At 36.9% G+C, this 14,842-nt stretch overlaps 2 protein-coding genes across 4 annotated transcripts; both read right to left on the bottom strand.

Moving 5' to 3' along the window:
- Positions 1 to 2,041: 2,041 nt before the first annotated feature.
- On the bottom strand, positions 2,042 to 7,034 carry LOC143848463 (zinc finger CCCH domain protein). Of its 2 annotated transcripts, none has more exons than XM_077357416.1 (3): positions 6,883 to 7,034; positions 2,610 to 2,754; positions 2,042 to 2,282 (listed from the first exon to the last, which is right to left on the bottom strand). In XM_077357416.1, the coding sequence occupies exons 1-2, from the start codon at positions 6,970 to 6,972 to the stop codon at positions 2,620 to 2,622; spliced, it is 225 nt and encodes a 74-aa protein (XP_077213531.1). In that variant the 5' UTR covers positions 6,973 to 7,034; the 3' UTR covers positions 2,042 to 2,282; positions 2,610 to 2,619. The 2 variants fall into 2 exon arrangements, with proteins under 2 accessions (XP_077213531.1, XP_077213530.1); XM_077357415.1 differs by having other exon boundaries at positions 2,042 to 2,285.
- A 2,280-nt stretch (positions 7,035 to 9,314) lies between these two features.
- Positions 9,315 to 14,648, bottom strand: LOC143848739 (low affinity sulfate transporter 3-like). Of its 2 annotated transcripts, XM_077357760.1 has the most exons (12): positions 13,932 to 14,645; positions 13,792 to 13,840; positions 13,296 to 13,503; positions 13,023 to 13,197; positions 12,212 to 12,277; positions 11,894 to 12,124; positions 11,572 to 11,698; positions 10,561 to 10,847; positions 10,154 to 10,347; positions 9,960 to 10,045; positions 9,741 to 9,817; positions 9,315 to 9,636 (listed from the first exon to the last, which is right to left on the bottom strand). In XM_077357760.1, the coding sequence occupies exons 1-12, from the start codon at positions 14,253 to 14,255 to the stop codon at positions 9,487 to 9,489; spliced, it is 1,974 nt and encodes a 657-aa protein (XP_077213875.1). In that variant the 5' UTR covers positions 14,256 to 14,645; the 3' UTR covers positions 9,315 to 9,486. The 2 variants fall into 2 exon arrangements, with proteins under 2 accessions (XP_077213875.1, XP_077213876.1); XM_077357761.1 differs by lacking the exon at positions 11,572 to 11,698 and having other exon boundaries at positions 11,923 to 12,124; positions 13,932 to 14,648.
- Positions 14,649 to 14,842: the final 194 nt, after the last annotated feature.

Raw genomic sequence — 14,842 nt, forward strand, 5'->3', positions numbered from 1 at the left:
TGAGTTTAGACGAAGGCTGATAAATATAAATCTCAGGAGCACCTATGTGGGTATAGTGAGAAATGGAGAGTTTAGGGCATTTTTTTGAATGATGAAATTTTATCAAGCAACAAAATGGAAAAGAGTACGAATTTCTTCAGAGTACAATGAATCCGAGTACTAATCCTCGACACCAAGGAAAGAAACGAGGACTGGTTTCTAGAAAAAGAATGATCTTGAAGCATCTCATTAGTATCTCACAAGCTGAAAACATGCCTCTAATGTTCTTCCAGAAATGGGAAAAATTAGCATGTCAGTTTCAGTTCAGTCAAGTTAGGTTCTTTCTATTTAAGCATGGTTTTAAATTTCGGCTGGTACCGGAATAAAATCCACTTGAATTCGGAAAAATATTAGATTTGCCCAAAATTTAGAGGTTTCATCAATGTTTCAATCGAAATATGCAAAACATACGACTTTTCATATGAGTAAATAAAGTTCCCACGGAAACCCTGACAAAAATCAACTTCAATCATAGAAAAGAGAAGAACAACGAGATTCCTTTAAGATATTTTTAAAAACAACAAAACAAAAATCAATGGTGAAGAATCTAACCTGAATTTCGGTCATGCTTTTGCACCGGAATGTTCGTGATTTTACAAGATTTCAGCCAAAATTTCATACCGAAACTGAATGTTTCGGTTTTGCTCATGACAAAAACCGAAACGTAAAACCTTGTATTTATACATTTATGATGGTGAAAGTTCTAGAAAGGTCACTTTACATGTGATTCATGTTATCTTCATTGCGCATTAGACTCAATAAAAATGCAAACAAACAAATTGTCTCAAGTTAATCAACATAAATTTTTCTCCCAGATAGCAACTTTTGGGGTACTTCAACGACAGGTGAGAGGAACTGTGAGACTGAAGCAGAAGTTAAACTGTAAGTAGTAGATTTTCGCAACTATCATTTGGGCAGTTGTTTGTCTGAGTAATTGACACTGGCTGCAGCAAAGAAACTTCTATATTCATTTAAAGATTCAGATGTTGTCGGATGAATTTGTTATACTGATTCATAACAGTATCTTGTTCAACTACATTTAGGTTTTAGTACGAAACTTGGAGGAATGCTCAAGAAAGAGGCTATTTCACCTCCACCGACGACTGTAGCGTCACCCGAAATCAGCCCATTCACAAGCTCAGATAACTCCACCTCAATCTCTTCCCATCATTTACCATGCTTCAAACTATGATTAGCGAATAAATCCATGCAGTATTAAGTTACTGTAATGTTTAATTGTCAAATGTATAAATGAGGATACATCACTTACAGCATACTTAGGCCATGCCCGATTTGGATTTTGATAATCTGTTTTCAGTAAATATTGAATCTAATAATGAATATTTCAAACTAAAAATCAATTTCTCAAAATCCAAATTGAACAGGGCCTAACTTTTAAAAAAAAACTGCATGCTTGTCTTTTTTGAATGGCAGCTGATTTTATCAAAATCAAAAACAAAAACAAGAGCGATTTACAGAAAATAAGAAAAGAGAAAATGCAGCACGATTTACAGAAAATAAGAAAAGAGAAAACGCAGCAAGAAGGATCCAACACCAGTAAACAGAGAGAGAAAACAAAAAACAAAGAGATCACGGAGGAAGAGCGTCATAAAGTGTGAGGGCATCCTTGGAAACCCCCTCTCTAGCGTGATGGTCGGCGACATCATTGGCCGATCTACGAACAACTGCAAACCTGTCATTTTAATCGAAAAATCACATCTTCTAATCTAGTCGTAAGTTGGATGATTTGCCCCAAATGAGCGCCAAAAACACAGGGATGCAATTTTTTTGGGTGCAACTGGGGTTGATTTTTGGGAATTCGGTTTGAGCTTTTACCATAAAATCGGGTCAGGTTTGGGTTGATTCCAATTCATTTTTACGCCAAAGCTCAACCCAACCCGACCCAAGTTGCATGCATACGACGAAACCAAACTGTAGGTTTGCAGATGATGACATCTCACAGTATGATTCCCTTATTAAACCCATAAAAAAAATCTCTTGATTAACTAATGCAGAAAACACATGCTTCTTCTCATTACAATCAAATTAAGTAAAAGGTTAAACAGCTGCACTCCCCTGTGAATAGCAAGTACAATAAATAACAGCAGAAGGAAAAACTACTCCAACAAATACTACATTGAATTTTTTTTTCAGTCCATCGCTTCTAAAGGTACCTCTCCTCGCATAAGTTTGAGTTCTACAAATGATTTTCTCTCTTCTCAAATGCTGTATTTTAGGTTCACCTGCTAAAAGAAAAATACAAGAATAGCAAGCATGAATTTTCAGGACAGAACCAAATGTTAAATAATAGGAGGCAAGTCTTTAAATTTCAAGAAATACAGATAATCTACAATTCATTGGAGTGAAAAAAAAAAAGCAATTTGCTTAGTACTAAAAAATGGAAGATTGGGTAGCAATGCAAGGAAAAACTCTAATTTTCAATGAACTTCTAATTTATACCCATTTGATACATTCAATCAGTGGAACTGTACATTATACATACTAGAAATGAACCAGTAGACCAGATAAAGGGAAGTGCTAGAACGATGCATTCAATCAGGGGAACTAACCTCAAGAAGCTCAGTAAAGGGTATTATCGAATACACTAGGATCATGCAGGAAAAGTTCACGGCCGTTCATTTGTACTGTCCCTGCTATTACATCTTCTTCACGTCTTCGAGCTGCTTCTGCTTGTTTAGCCGAGGTATCAGCATCCTGCATAAGCAGATGAACTGATCTCAATTAGTCCCAAAAAAGTAATTATCATTCTACATAAATTGGAAATAATAATTATTTTTAATTATTTTTCGAATGGCAAATAGGAACTAATTATGGTCGCAAACATTTTCACGAAAAGAATGAATCAGATTAGATGTCAAAACCTCAAAACAGAAAATAAATAGGTACGAGTTGTGTGCTACGCTGTACAAGTTCAATCCTTAAAGTTGCTAAAACTCGAAATGCAAACTTCTCAGTTGTTAACCTTTTTCTATCTCAAAAGCTTGCTGAGGCACAAGCAATCATTGAATCTTGTTCATTGTTTGGATTATCCATACAAGTGAGGATAAGCATGCAAAACAATTGCTTGTGTGGTCTAGATTATTGAAAACATCTATGAGCAATGTTGAATGAGAATGGGTATGGGCACGTAGTAGGTGAGTCCAGTTGATATACTTTAGGCAACTTGAAATTATGGACAGAGATACCGTTGTAGTGTTTTTTTTTTCTCTTCTGAAGAATGGTAAGATACAGTTGTAGTTAGTGTCATAAATGTTTATGCAGATGTTTAACTTCTGTGTGGTGGGTAAAACATGAAGTCATTTTCAGCAAAAAAATTTCCAAAAAAAAAAACACATTTTCAGCAAAATATTCTCAAAAAATCAATTAACCTCCGTAAATAAGCTTTCCTCGCTAAAATATAGCATGTATGTAAAGCAAGTGGTGAGTAAGCATGTGCTAGAACACCCAACCAAAACTCAAAAGTGTCTGACCCTTAATATCTGGGATGAATAGGTGACTTTCCTTCCACAAGTGGTTATATGTACTTGCATGCATAGTCTCAACAGTTCTCTTAGAAGATCAATTCACCTTCCAAATTTGGGTTCTTATTTTATTTTTTTTTTGCTGGATAAGCGTAAGTTTAATAATACAAAACGAGGAATGAATTCCAACAACGGGGCATCAGCCCGATAGAGAAAAGAAAAGAAAAATAAAGGCACACAGTGGAAGAGACCAACCCATACAATAGAAACAGGGAATTCAAGGATTAGTGATCTGAACTCTGAATTAGCAGTATCCCGAAGCATCTTCATGAAGCATGTTTCCAATGGCAGTAGGAGAAGCTAAGAACATTTCACTACTTGAAACCATAGTTTCAGAACTCCCCTGCGTCATCGTGGACTCCCCCAAGTTGACTTCCTTTTATCTTGGCCGCATTCTTGTCCGCATCCGCGTTTTCCCTACGAAGTCAATCAAAACTCCTTGGGATTTTCCGTGTATGACCACGTCAACCGAGTACTCGGCGGCCTCATAACGATTCAACTAGGATTTGCTTTGGCCGCGTTTTGACCCACATCCACATTTTGAAACAATGCTTGAAACACCTTTGTTCCCAAACCAGTCCGCTATTCTTATTGATGCATTGTCCTCCTTGAATATGTGAAGGGCAACCAAACAAGAAGACCATGATTCTTTTAACAGTAGAATAGGTGACTTTCCCTCCCATCATCGGTGGAGACAGAATCAGTTTCCCCCAAGATTTCTCCTTCTTCTGGCAGATCCGCTGGTGTATTTTCCTTTTGGTTTTACCCTAGCTCCATCACCAACTTCATTCCTTAGATTTAAGCAATATTTTGTAATTGACACAGGGCCATGGGTTTTTCAGCCATCGTATGCTTTGATGTTAAATCAAAGCTTACTGTTTTGGGTTTCTGGTGAGGAGAGGCTGATGTTGCAAGGAGATGCAGAGGTTTAGGGTTTCCGATAAGGAGAGGCTGAGGTTTAGGGCTTCCGATGAGGAGAGGTTGAGGTTTGCAATGAGAGGCTGCAGTTTAGGATTTCTGATGAGGTTGCGGTGAGGTTCAGGGCTTTCGGTGAGGAGAAAATGAGGGTTTTGGGTTTCCGGTGAGGTGAGGCTGAAGTTTGCAAGGCGATGCAGATGTTTCAGGGTTTAGAGAAGATTTTGATAGTAGATCTCTAAGAAGTCGAAGATTTCCTATCATGGACCCCTTTGCGATGCATTTACAAGTAGGCGAGGCGAGACTGTTGACATAACTCGTTTTGGTATTCTACAAGTATTTCAGCTCAGGTTGGAAGAACTAGTTGACAGTTGGGCGCTTGCCTCATGGCCAAGAAGGAAAATGTTATGGAGCCTGATTTTTCTTGCTACCCTTTGGACCATTTGTTAAGAACGAATTAACCTTGTATGTAAGGGCAAAGTGAAAGACCCTCACCTCATCTTCTTGAAGGTGATTGCGCTTACCATCAGGAGGATTCGTCTCCAGCTATGCCCTCAGATTTTTCTGGAAGAATGTATACACTAGTGTGGAAAATAGCGATTCTCCGTCACCACATTGGTCTTCCCTGGGCCCTTGGTTGGCGAAAGTTGAGTTTTGATGGATCTAATATGTGCAATCCCCGGCCGTTGGGAGTCAGGTGTTTCCTAAGAGATGAGACCGTCTTGACTAAGTGGGCTTTTGCTGGCCCGATTGGGGTTTAATGAGGCGGAAGTATTGGTGTTGTTGTATTGCATTCGGTTTTCTAACTATAGTGTGTTGGACACTTAAACCGACTCATTGTGGAAGTGGACTCCCTTAACATGCAGATGGTTAAAGAAAGTCATAAGAGGTTAGAGGCCCACCCTATTTGTTTTCAGCATGTTAGGAGATCTGGCAATGCTAAGGCTGATCATCTAGCTAGAGGTGGCATTGTCAGGACCAGAGTAGAGCTATTTGATCGTCTTCCATATTGATCTCTTTGTATTCGTAGTTTTCCCTGTGCTATTTCTCTGTTAGTTTTGTTTAGCGCGTTGTGTTTGTATCTGACCACCTCGATAGTGATGTTATTCCCCTTTGCTTTAATAAATTAATTTGCCATTAAAAACAGGATTTTGTATATCTACCCTGACAAGAACAGGCCACCAAGATGTTTGAGTTCTCTCAAGTGCCAATTGCTTAGCCATGATAATATTTAAATGGAGTCTCTGAATAAGTGCATACAAAACGGGTATGACATACTAATCCCATATGGAAGTACAGATCCAATCCAAGTAATCCAATAACACAGGTTCTAACCATTTACAACTTGTTCTAGATCTAGTTTCCCACTTCAAGGCCACCTTTCTTTTAACGACTTGCACCATTATAATGGTCTCATCAAGTCAACCTTTATCTCTACCTTCCAGTCTAATTGTAAACTTTGGAATTGGACATTGCCGAAAATCAGTATACATTATTTTGAAAATACTAACAGTTGCCTAAAAAATGTTCATACCACTGACTTTTAAACAATTATTGGCTCTTGCTCCCACTTCTGCAGTTAAGAGCTACTATTCGTATCCAAAGTATTCTAGGATACTTTGTATCATATCATGTTAATATGGGTGCAATAGAAGTAGGCCAAATTCATGCATATGGAAACAATATTCACAACAATTGCACACTTCAAGAAAAAATTAAAAGAAAAAACTTCAAAATGCAATACATTCATTTGTTTTCCAAAAGTTCAATTAATGGATTTAAACTGGACTTCAATCAAGAGGAACTGCCAACTCGAACTGCGATAAGGAGATTGACAAAAACCCAAACTTTTGTACAACAACGACAACGCCCAAACGGTCAAATGAAACAGACATGATTTTTTATTTTTTTTTCTTCTTGTGAATATGGTAGAATGGGCATGAAACAGACATGGATTCTTTATGATTAGAGTAATTGGCAATTTTTTTTGGACCATTTAAAATAATAATAATTTGCAATTATTCTTGTGGACCATTTCAAAAAAAAAAAAAAAAAAAGAATAATTGGCTAGTAAAACCAATTGGAAGAACCGAGAACACAAGTAAATTGGAATTCAATCAAGAAGAATTAAACATGTATAAGGAGGGAAAAAAAAAAAAACCCTAAAAATTTCTATAGAGTACAACACCCACATGCTCAAACTATCTAGAAAGAATACATAACATAAAAATCCCTAAACATAAATAGAAAACACAAAGACTTGCTTTCGTTATCTAACCCTTTTTGTATTCAAATTTCTAGTATCTGAATCTTACAAAACTTCATCCAAATATTTTCATTTTCCATGAATATACAGAAAATAAAGAAGAAGAAAAGAAACGCAAACCTTCTGGCGCTTCCATGAGAGGAACTGGGCCTCTGTAATGGGCTTGGGCCTTGTTACCTGCTCCTCCTTTTGCTCTCCTTCGGCGTCCATTGAATTGAAGAGAAAAATAAGAAAAACAGAATGCTTCTCTTCCTTTTATAAGATTTTTATGGTGGGTGGCCGTATGATCCCGTATTTTTCAAAAAATATCGTACGGCCCACTTCCTAGGATGATCCAAACCGTTCATTTGTCCGGCCACAGCATAAAAGGGTTGTGCCCCAAAAATCATTTCCATCAGATGATCCTAACCTCCGATCTATTCTTAAAAAGATAGCCTTCTTCTTCCTCTTATTATTGTATGTATATACGTATTATTGTATGTATATCCTAACCTCATGTCTATAGATTGGATGGTTAGGATCATCCGATGGAATTGATTTTGGGGGCTCGACAAATGAACGGTTTGGATCATCCTATGAAGTGGTCCGTACAATACTTTTTGAAAAATACTGCACCAAACGACCACACACCATATGTAGGCCATCACGTTTTTATATGGTGTAAGCCCGTATAGTAAGTATTTTTCAAAAAGTACTCTACGGACCACACCATAGGATGATCCAAACCGGCCATATGATGGCCACAATGTAGATAGGTTGTGGCCAAAAAATCATTTCCACAGGTTGATCCTAGCCCTCTGATCTATAGCAGAACTGTATATCATAGACACCTCAATAGATCGCAGGGTTGGGATCATCCTATGGAAAGGATTTTTGGGATACAACCTATCTACATCGTGGCCCATCAAATGGACGGATTGGATCATCCTATGGTGTGGGCGGTGCAAGGAAGCAGGATTCTTCCCTAGGAGCCATCGATTCCCGCTCTGGCAACCTTTAGTAGGATTTTTCATTGGGAGCCTTCGATTCTCACTTTCGATTCCCGCTCTGGCAACCTTTAGTAGGATTCTCACTTTCGATTCCCGTTTCGATTCTCACTTTCGATTCCCGTTTCGATTCCTGCTCTGGCAACCTTGGGGCTAGGGGTGTAAATGGATATTCGGAAATTCGATTACCGTCCGCATCCGAATTCATTTAAAGCGAATATTATCCGAATCCGTTTCAAGTGGATATTATCTGAATCCGTTTATGAGATATCCGGCTCTTAGAGGATGCGAATCTGGTAAATGGTATATCCGATCCGTTTAACATCCGAATCCAAGAAGTAAATCATTATTAATAATATCATTAATATTTATTTTTAGTAATGGCACACTATCTTTTGTTTCTATAAGAAAAGTGAATATTCTTTTTAGAAAAAATAAAATAAAAACAAAAATAGCCCAAACTCATTTCACCAAAATAACCCAAATCCATTCCATCATATACAAAAAAAAAAAGGAAAAACCCAAAGACCACTACCAACACTATCATCCATCCCCATCGCCTCCCTCTCTCTCTCTCTCTGCCTTCGATTTAAAAGGAAGAAGAGGATCTCATATATTTTAGGGTTTGAGAGTTAATTTTGTGAAGAGAATGTAGATGTCTAGTTTTAGGGTTTGGAAAATTCATTCGAGTAAGTAGGAGAAAAAAGATAAAGTGCTGCAATAAAATATTCGAATTTACTGGATAAACGGATACGGATAATATCCGAATTCGAACAATATCCGACGGATACGAATTCGGTAATAGATATTAAATATCCGTCGAATCCGAATTCGGATAGTGTATACTGTAATCGAATTTGAATATAGCCATATCCGCTCCGAATTCGATCCGTTTACACCCCTACTTGGGGCGGTGTAGTATTTTTGAAAAATACTAGATTATAAGGGCTTACACCATATAAAATCTCCAGAGCATCTGTTTTTTTTTTTTTGGGAGGTGGTTTTCTATTTTACTTTTGACCCAGCAATCGTACAGGAGGGCCTACCAGTGATCAAGATTTGATCATTTGATTGACCCAGCTGTTGAATATCTCCTCATTGGACAATCCTAACCGTCTGATAAGTGAGCTTTTTCCCTTTGAACAAGAACAGTTGGTTGTATCTTAAACGCCCATTTGCAAAGCATCGATTGAAGGGTTAGAATTGTCCAACGGAGAAGATTTTTGTGGTCATATTCACAATGGGTCCCACTAGATGAATCTTTTGATAACTGGACAATGGGCCCCACCTATAATGTTGCTAGCCACTAGCCAAGCAGGTATGTAATCTGCTTATGAAGTTTGAAGGGAGGAGAACCAGCTTTATGGGTGATGAAACCCTTCCAATTGTTACTCACCTCATTTGGATGGCTGGAATCTTTCAGTCGGAGGAGTTTTTTTTAGATATGGCCCACACCCAGTGGGCCCACAAGATTAACAATCTGGGCTGTTGAGTGGTGGGCCCCTACCAGTAATATTGATGGCCTGTGCAGGAACACTATTTTGCTAGTTTATTGTAAAATTCTCGTTTTAACTGCACAGATCTCACTTCTTTTAATACATATATTGCAACTTACACACAAACTTATTGCATCTACTTGCACTCTTTCTTACACAGATTACATAAAACGCACAGAACAACAAAGCCTTTTACCAAGACTTCTGTGACAAAACCCACAGGCAAACACTATGTTCACACACTAGCACATCATACTATCCTTCTTAGACCCCAGGCATGCATTCACAGCTTCATCCACAGTAAGGAAAAACAATCCTTCTCCAATTTTATTCACAAACTTGGCTAACTTCAGCTTGTGAATCACTTGCCACCCTGGGTTGGCTATAGCTAGCTGCAGAAGAATTTTAACAAGAATATTAGATCAAACTCAGCCAAATTTAGATAACCCTATGGAGTTTTACTTGATACATACATGGGTTATATCTTTTATCTTACCTGTAATCCATGGGAAACCAGATTCTTATGTAGTTCTTCTAATGCTAGGATCCCAGAAATGTCTATATTCCTTACATCTGCAGCCAGAAACTATCAGTCAGAAAAAAGAAAATTCATACCATCAAATCAACTAGCTGAATAACATTGATAACCAGTTTAGAAAAAGCATAATGGTACTGGCTAATGAAATGGGTATCAAATTTAGATGAACAAATTTACTTGACATGTCGATGATTACTGAATGAATTCCCTGTTCTGGGCCTTCCTTTGTTTCCTCTTGTTCTTGCTTCACCCATCTTGTAATCCTGAAACAAAGTGAGGTCCACCCATTTGGAGATTGAACCATTTGAGAACTTTCCCTTGGAATTATAACAGAAGTTCATATTTTCTTTGTAATGTTGTTGTTTTATTACCTCTCTCTAATGAAATTAGCATTGATGAAAAAAAGGAATGCTGAATCGATTCGGGTTATCAGGAGGTCTGGAGTTTTGACTGCAATAGGATATTGTCTAATGCTGCAGAAATTATCCGTCCCTTGAATTCTTCCTAGAACTTCTGTTCTTGGCCTGATTGAGTTCAACAAGATCCTCGCAAAGGAGATTACTACCTGTGACATAGCAAACTAATTCAGAAAACTAAGTTGATACTAGTGTGGTTGGTTGTTTTAATTGCTTTGAATATTAAGAAAGTACATTGGTAGTTTGATCAGTTTCATTATCTCAGTGTTTTTAACAATGGTTATAGACAACCATATGTATAGCAGTAAAAGATCGGACTGAAATAACGTGAAAGAGATCTGAATTCAACTATCAAATCTTACAGCAACTAGAAGACCGATCTCCACTGATGCAAATAGCACACCAAAGAATGCTCCAACACAAGTGAGGAAGTCTAGTTTGTCAACTTTCCAGATGCTGTGAGCTTCCTTAATGTCGATCAGTCCTGGAAGAGACGATAGAATAATCGAGGCCAGGATTGCGATAGGGGTAAAATACAACAGCTTAGTAAGCAGCTCCAAAGCTATAATAACTGTGATGGACATGACAATATTGGAGACTGCTGTTTGGCAACCTGCACTGACATTTACAGCTGTGCGAGAGAATGAACCTGCAATTTTTTTTTTCAAACAGATAAAATGGTTAATATTTATTGTGGGTAATTTGTGTGTACGTGTATATGTGTAAGACAACCCATAGTAGCCGGAAACTTCTTGAGAGGGTGGGAAACCTGTTTCCCCCAAAATGCGTTTCAGAAACTTTCGGAAACATGATAAAAAACATTGGGAAAACATTTCGGAAACGCACGAGAAACACATAGGAAACAAATGAGAAACTTATGTGAAACATGTGTGAAACCTTGAAAAACGTATGAAAAACTCGTACAAAAAGTATTTGAAACGTGTGGAAGCAGGTATGAAACTTATGGAAATCATTTTGGAAAAAACACACCAAAATATTGTGGAATAGATATTAAAAAGGAAAACAATATCATATATTGTAATAAAAAATAGGAAATATTCAAATAGAAATTTGAAATTAACAAATTTGAAATTTACAAAACCATATATTTCTTATTTTCCTTGTGTTTCATGTGTTTTCATTTCCGTTTCTTTATCGTTTTTGAAATGTTTCTAATGCATTTCCTACGATGTTTCTCAATGCGATTTCATGCAATTTTCTATCGTTTTCTTGTTTCTCGTTTCCCCTCTATTTTTTATCTGTGTTTCCCACCCTAGTAACTATGAGACAACCTACCCTCTACACATAGGCCGTAGTTCAAATTCAGGAAGTACATGAGTTTGGCCGGTTGAAAACTTACCGAAGAAGCTTACCTGTTGCCATATAGCATGAACTTATGGATCCTGCAATATTCATGAATCCCATAGCTACCATTTCCTTGTTTCCATCCAGATGGTAACCTTTTGCAGATGCAAAAGATTGGCCAACAGCAATGGCTTCCTGATAATGTTAGGTTATCGTGCTGTTATGAAAGTCAGATTTGTTTGGCTCTGAACTACTATTGATAAATTATAAGCAAGAATAATGAAGAAGAATAAGTAAAGTATAATTGAGATGTGTGGAATTTTGAGTTATTTCAATCTTGACAAACAAAACTCAAGGAGAAAAGGGAAAGCAAAATAGATATAGACATACTGTGAGAGCGATGATAGCAGAAATCAAACCGATTTTTGCAGCTTCTCCTACAAAAGGCCCTGTGAATTGCAATTGCTGAACTGAACTTCGGTTTACGCCTCCTTTTACATGTTGCACTATTTTGACTCCATGTTTATCTGCTTTTGTCACAACAACCAGGAGAGTTGACAAAATAACAGATACCAGAGGAGCAATGGCTGGTAACCAGAAGAGTTTCTTGTTTCTTCTTCCCTGAGAACCATTCAATTGTTAAGTTAATTAAGAAATCAAATAGATAACCTAAACTGAAAATGAGATATCATGATTCACAGTACTTACTAAGAATCTGGTAATTAGGAGAAAGATTAGGAATGAACATCCAAGGAGAAAATTATAAGGGTTCCACTGGTATGATGAACACACAAAAGAGACAGTTGAATTTTGTGAGAAATGATGAACCCACAGGTAATGAGCATGATTCTACAAAAATCAGTACAACATCATTTCTATAAACTACCAACTATGGATCAGTTTATCCGAAAGTGATAAAAAGGGATGTTTTACTGATTATTGATGTAGGAATAAAAGAATGAATTTATGGTTCTCCATTTTCATTTTGAGTAATATATTTTGCATATTCCTCAAAATCATAACCATCGTTCTTCAAATGCTTAATTGGATTGCAATGTTGTAAGATGAATGAATTAAATTGAAATGCAAAATCTGATTATACTTGTTTTATATTTTTATCTGTTAACTTTAAAATATTTGAAAGACGGTCATCTTAATATGCTATTTGTGGCCCCATTTTTATTGTCCTCCAATGTAAAATATAAAAGTAACCTTAAAACCATGTAATAACAATAACAGCCTATTCATTTATGAGTGAATAGCATGATTCATGAATTTTGCCTAGTAGGAGCTGAGAGAGTTATGAATTCTCATGGCTTCATATAGTACTAGATGGAAAAAATAACCTTTTTTCTATTTGTAGATTGAAGTTAACCATATTTTCTTTGAAAGAGAAGGGTATATATCTTCTCATGGGGAGTACTTTCTTCTATATTATATCAGATATGAAATTCCCTTAATTTTTCTATATTTTGGCTTTTACTAAAACTTAAAGGAGCCACTCAAAAATAAAACTTACAGGACGATGAAGTGAGGTCCAAACAGCTTCCAGGACAGAGATAACATCTGTTTTGGTAGGGAAGTAACTAATCCCAAGTAGTCCCTTCAATTGTTGAAGACCTATTACGATTGCTGCACCTCCCATGAACCCAACAATGGCAGCATGTGAAAGAAAATCTACAAGAAAACCCAGCCTGCAAAACCCATGAATAATAGTTAATAAAATAATACATATTTTTATGTTATGTACTCCTTAATCGATAACATATGATATTAATTTCAACATATGCACCTGAACATCCCAAATGCAGCTTGAAAGGTCCCAGCAAAGAAGGTTGCAGTGAAAACCAGCTTTCTGTAGGCAATGGGATCGACAAATGGGTCTACTGTTTTCTGAATCATGGAGGACAAAAGGAGTGAAACAACAGCGACCGGACCAATAGCTATCTCTCTCGAACTTCCCATCACAGCATAAATCATAGGCGGAACCACACTTGTATCTGGTTTAATCAAATGAATATCCCATAATTAGACAATCTTAAACCCAGATAAAATTCCTCTATTGCACCACTAATCTTTTGAAAAAGTTTTCATAGAAAGGACAATTGATTTGCAGAATGTAAACTGTAACAGCAATTAACTCTCTACAAAAAAATCCAATTAGACATTTTTTATTGAATAGAAGTAGGGAAGATACAAAATACAGTTCAATTTACAATAGAATACCTGTCTTCTAAGAAAATGAAGAAAAAATAGTAACTAAATAGCCAAAAAAAAAAAAAACTTACAGAGACCATATTGAGGATCAAGCCTTGCCAAACTAGCATATCCAATACTCTGCAAGAAATTTAAAATTTTAAAGAAGTAGAAAAAGTGAGAAGAAAGAATAATTCTCATTGAATGTTCAGAAAACTATACTTCTGTTTACCTGTGGAATGCTGAGGCTCGCAAGTGTTAAACCTGCCATCAAGTCACTCTTAAACTGTTGTGTTGTGTACTCTTGTCCCCAACGAAGGATCGGAAACAGACCCTTCAAGATCATAATGACACGTTTCCATGAGGGTTGTTTCTCAATTGACAAAGAAGACTTGTTTTTACTAGGAAAAACAGTCTCTCGTGTTGAACTGATGAGCTCACGCCATAGACCCGGTGGTTCGGCAGCACTAAGTACCCATGCAGTCGTCTTGGCCGGAGCACTACCTTTGACGTTGAGCTCTTCTACAGAGCAAGGTTCATTTTCTGATGAACCCATTTGAAGTGTTTGGAGGAACCCTGAATGGTTATCTCATAAAAATAACCAGTGTTGTTGAAAAGGGCTCTGCGGCCTGCGCATTGCCGGGATCATTGCAGAACCCAAGAAGTTGAGCAAAAGCCTGGTAAGGACTCTAAATTAAGTATCACAGAATACAAAGTCCATGAAAGAGAATTGAGAAGTTGTGAACTCTAAAGTCTTTTGATTTCAGACACTTGTGGTGCTTATTTATAGAAGTAAAAAATGGGCAGTTTTCCTTCTGATTTTTTGATAATTCAAATGGTAACTATGGTTGCATGAGAATGATGATAACAGTTTAGACTAGAAAGATGGGATTAACTCAATGATTGAATTTTTTAAACTTATTTGGTTAGGCATTTGAATGGTACTTCCATTTCCATCAGACCCACCTTACATTTCTTATTTGAGTTTCTTTTCAACTTTGTTATAAAGCTGGTCATTGGTATTCAGATTACCTACCTTTATTTTCTCTTCTTTTTATTTTTCAATTCCCAGTTTAGACCTATATCATATATTTCATTATCCTACTAGTGCGTAGTAACTTTAAAATAGTGTATCCTAGCACA

This window comes from Tasmannia lanceolata, unplaced genomic scaffold, assembly GCF_043159265.1.
Source record: "Tasmannia lanceolata isolate RefF3 unplaced genomic scaffold, GAP_Taslan_0.1 ptg000016l, whole genome shotgun sequence".
Taxonomy (NCBI): Eukaryota; Viridiplantae; Streptophyta; class Magnoliopsida; order Canellales; family Winteraceae; genus Tasmannia; species Tasmannia lanceolata.

Bases quoted from the DNA above. Each gene is read 5' to 3' on its own strand.
- LOC143848463 (XM_077357416.1), bottom strand. From the start codon at position 6,972: ATGGACGCCGAAGGAGAGCAAAAGGAGGAGCAGGTAACAAGGCCCAAG. The intron at 2,755-6,882 runs GTTTGCGTTTCT...CTGCTTATGCAG, and splicing joins TCTCATGGAAGCGCCAGAAG to GATGCTGATACCTCGGCTAA.
- LOC143848739 (XM_077357760.1), bottom strand. From the start codon at position 14,255: ATGGGTTCATCAGAAAATGAACCTTGCTCTGTAGAAGAGCTCAACGTC. The intron at 10,348-10,560 runs GTAAGATTTGAT...GCTATGTCACAG, and splicing joins AGATCGGTCTTCTAGTTGCT to GTAGTAATCTCCTTTGCGAG. The intron at 9,818-9,959 runs GTAAATTTGTTC...TTCTGGCTGCAG, and splicing joins AGTAATCATCGACATGTCAA to ATGTAAGGAATATAGACATT.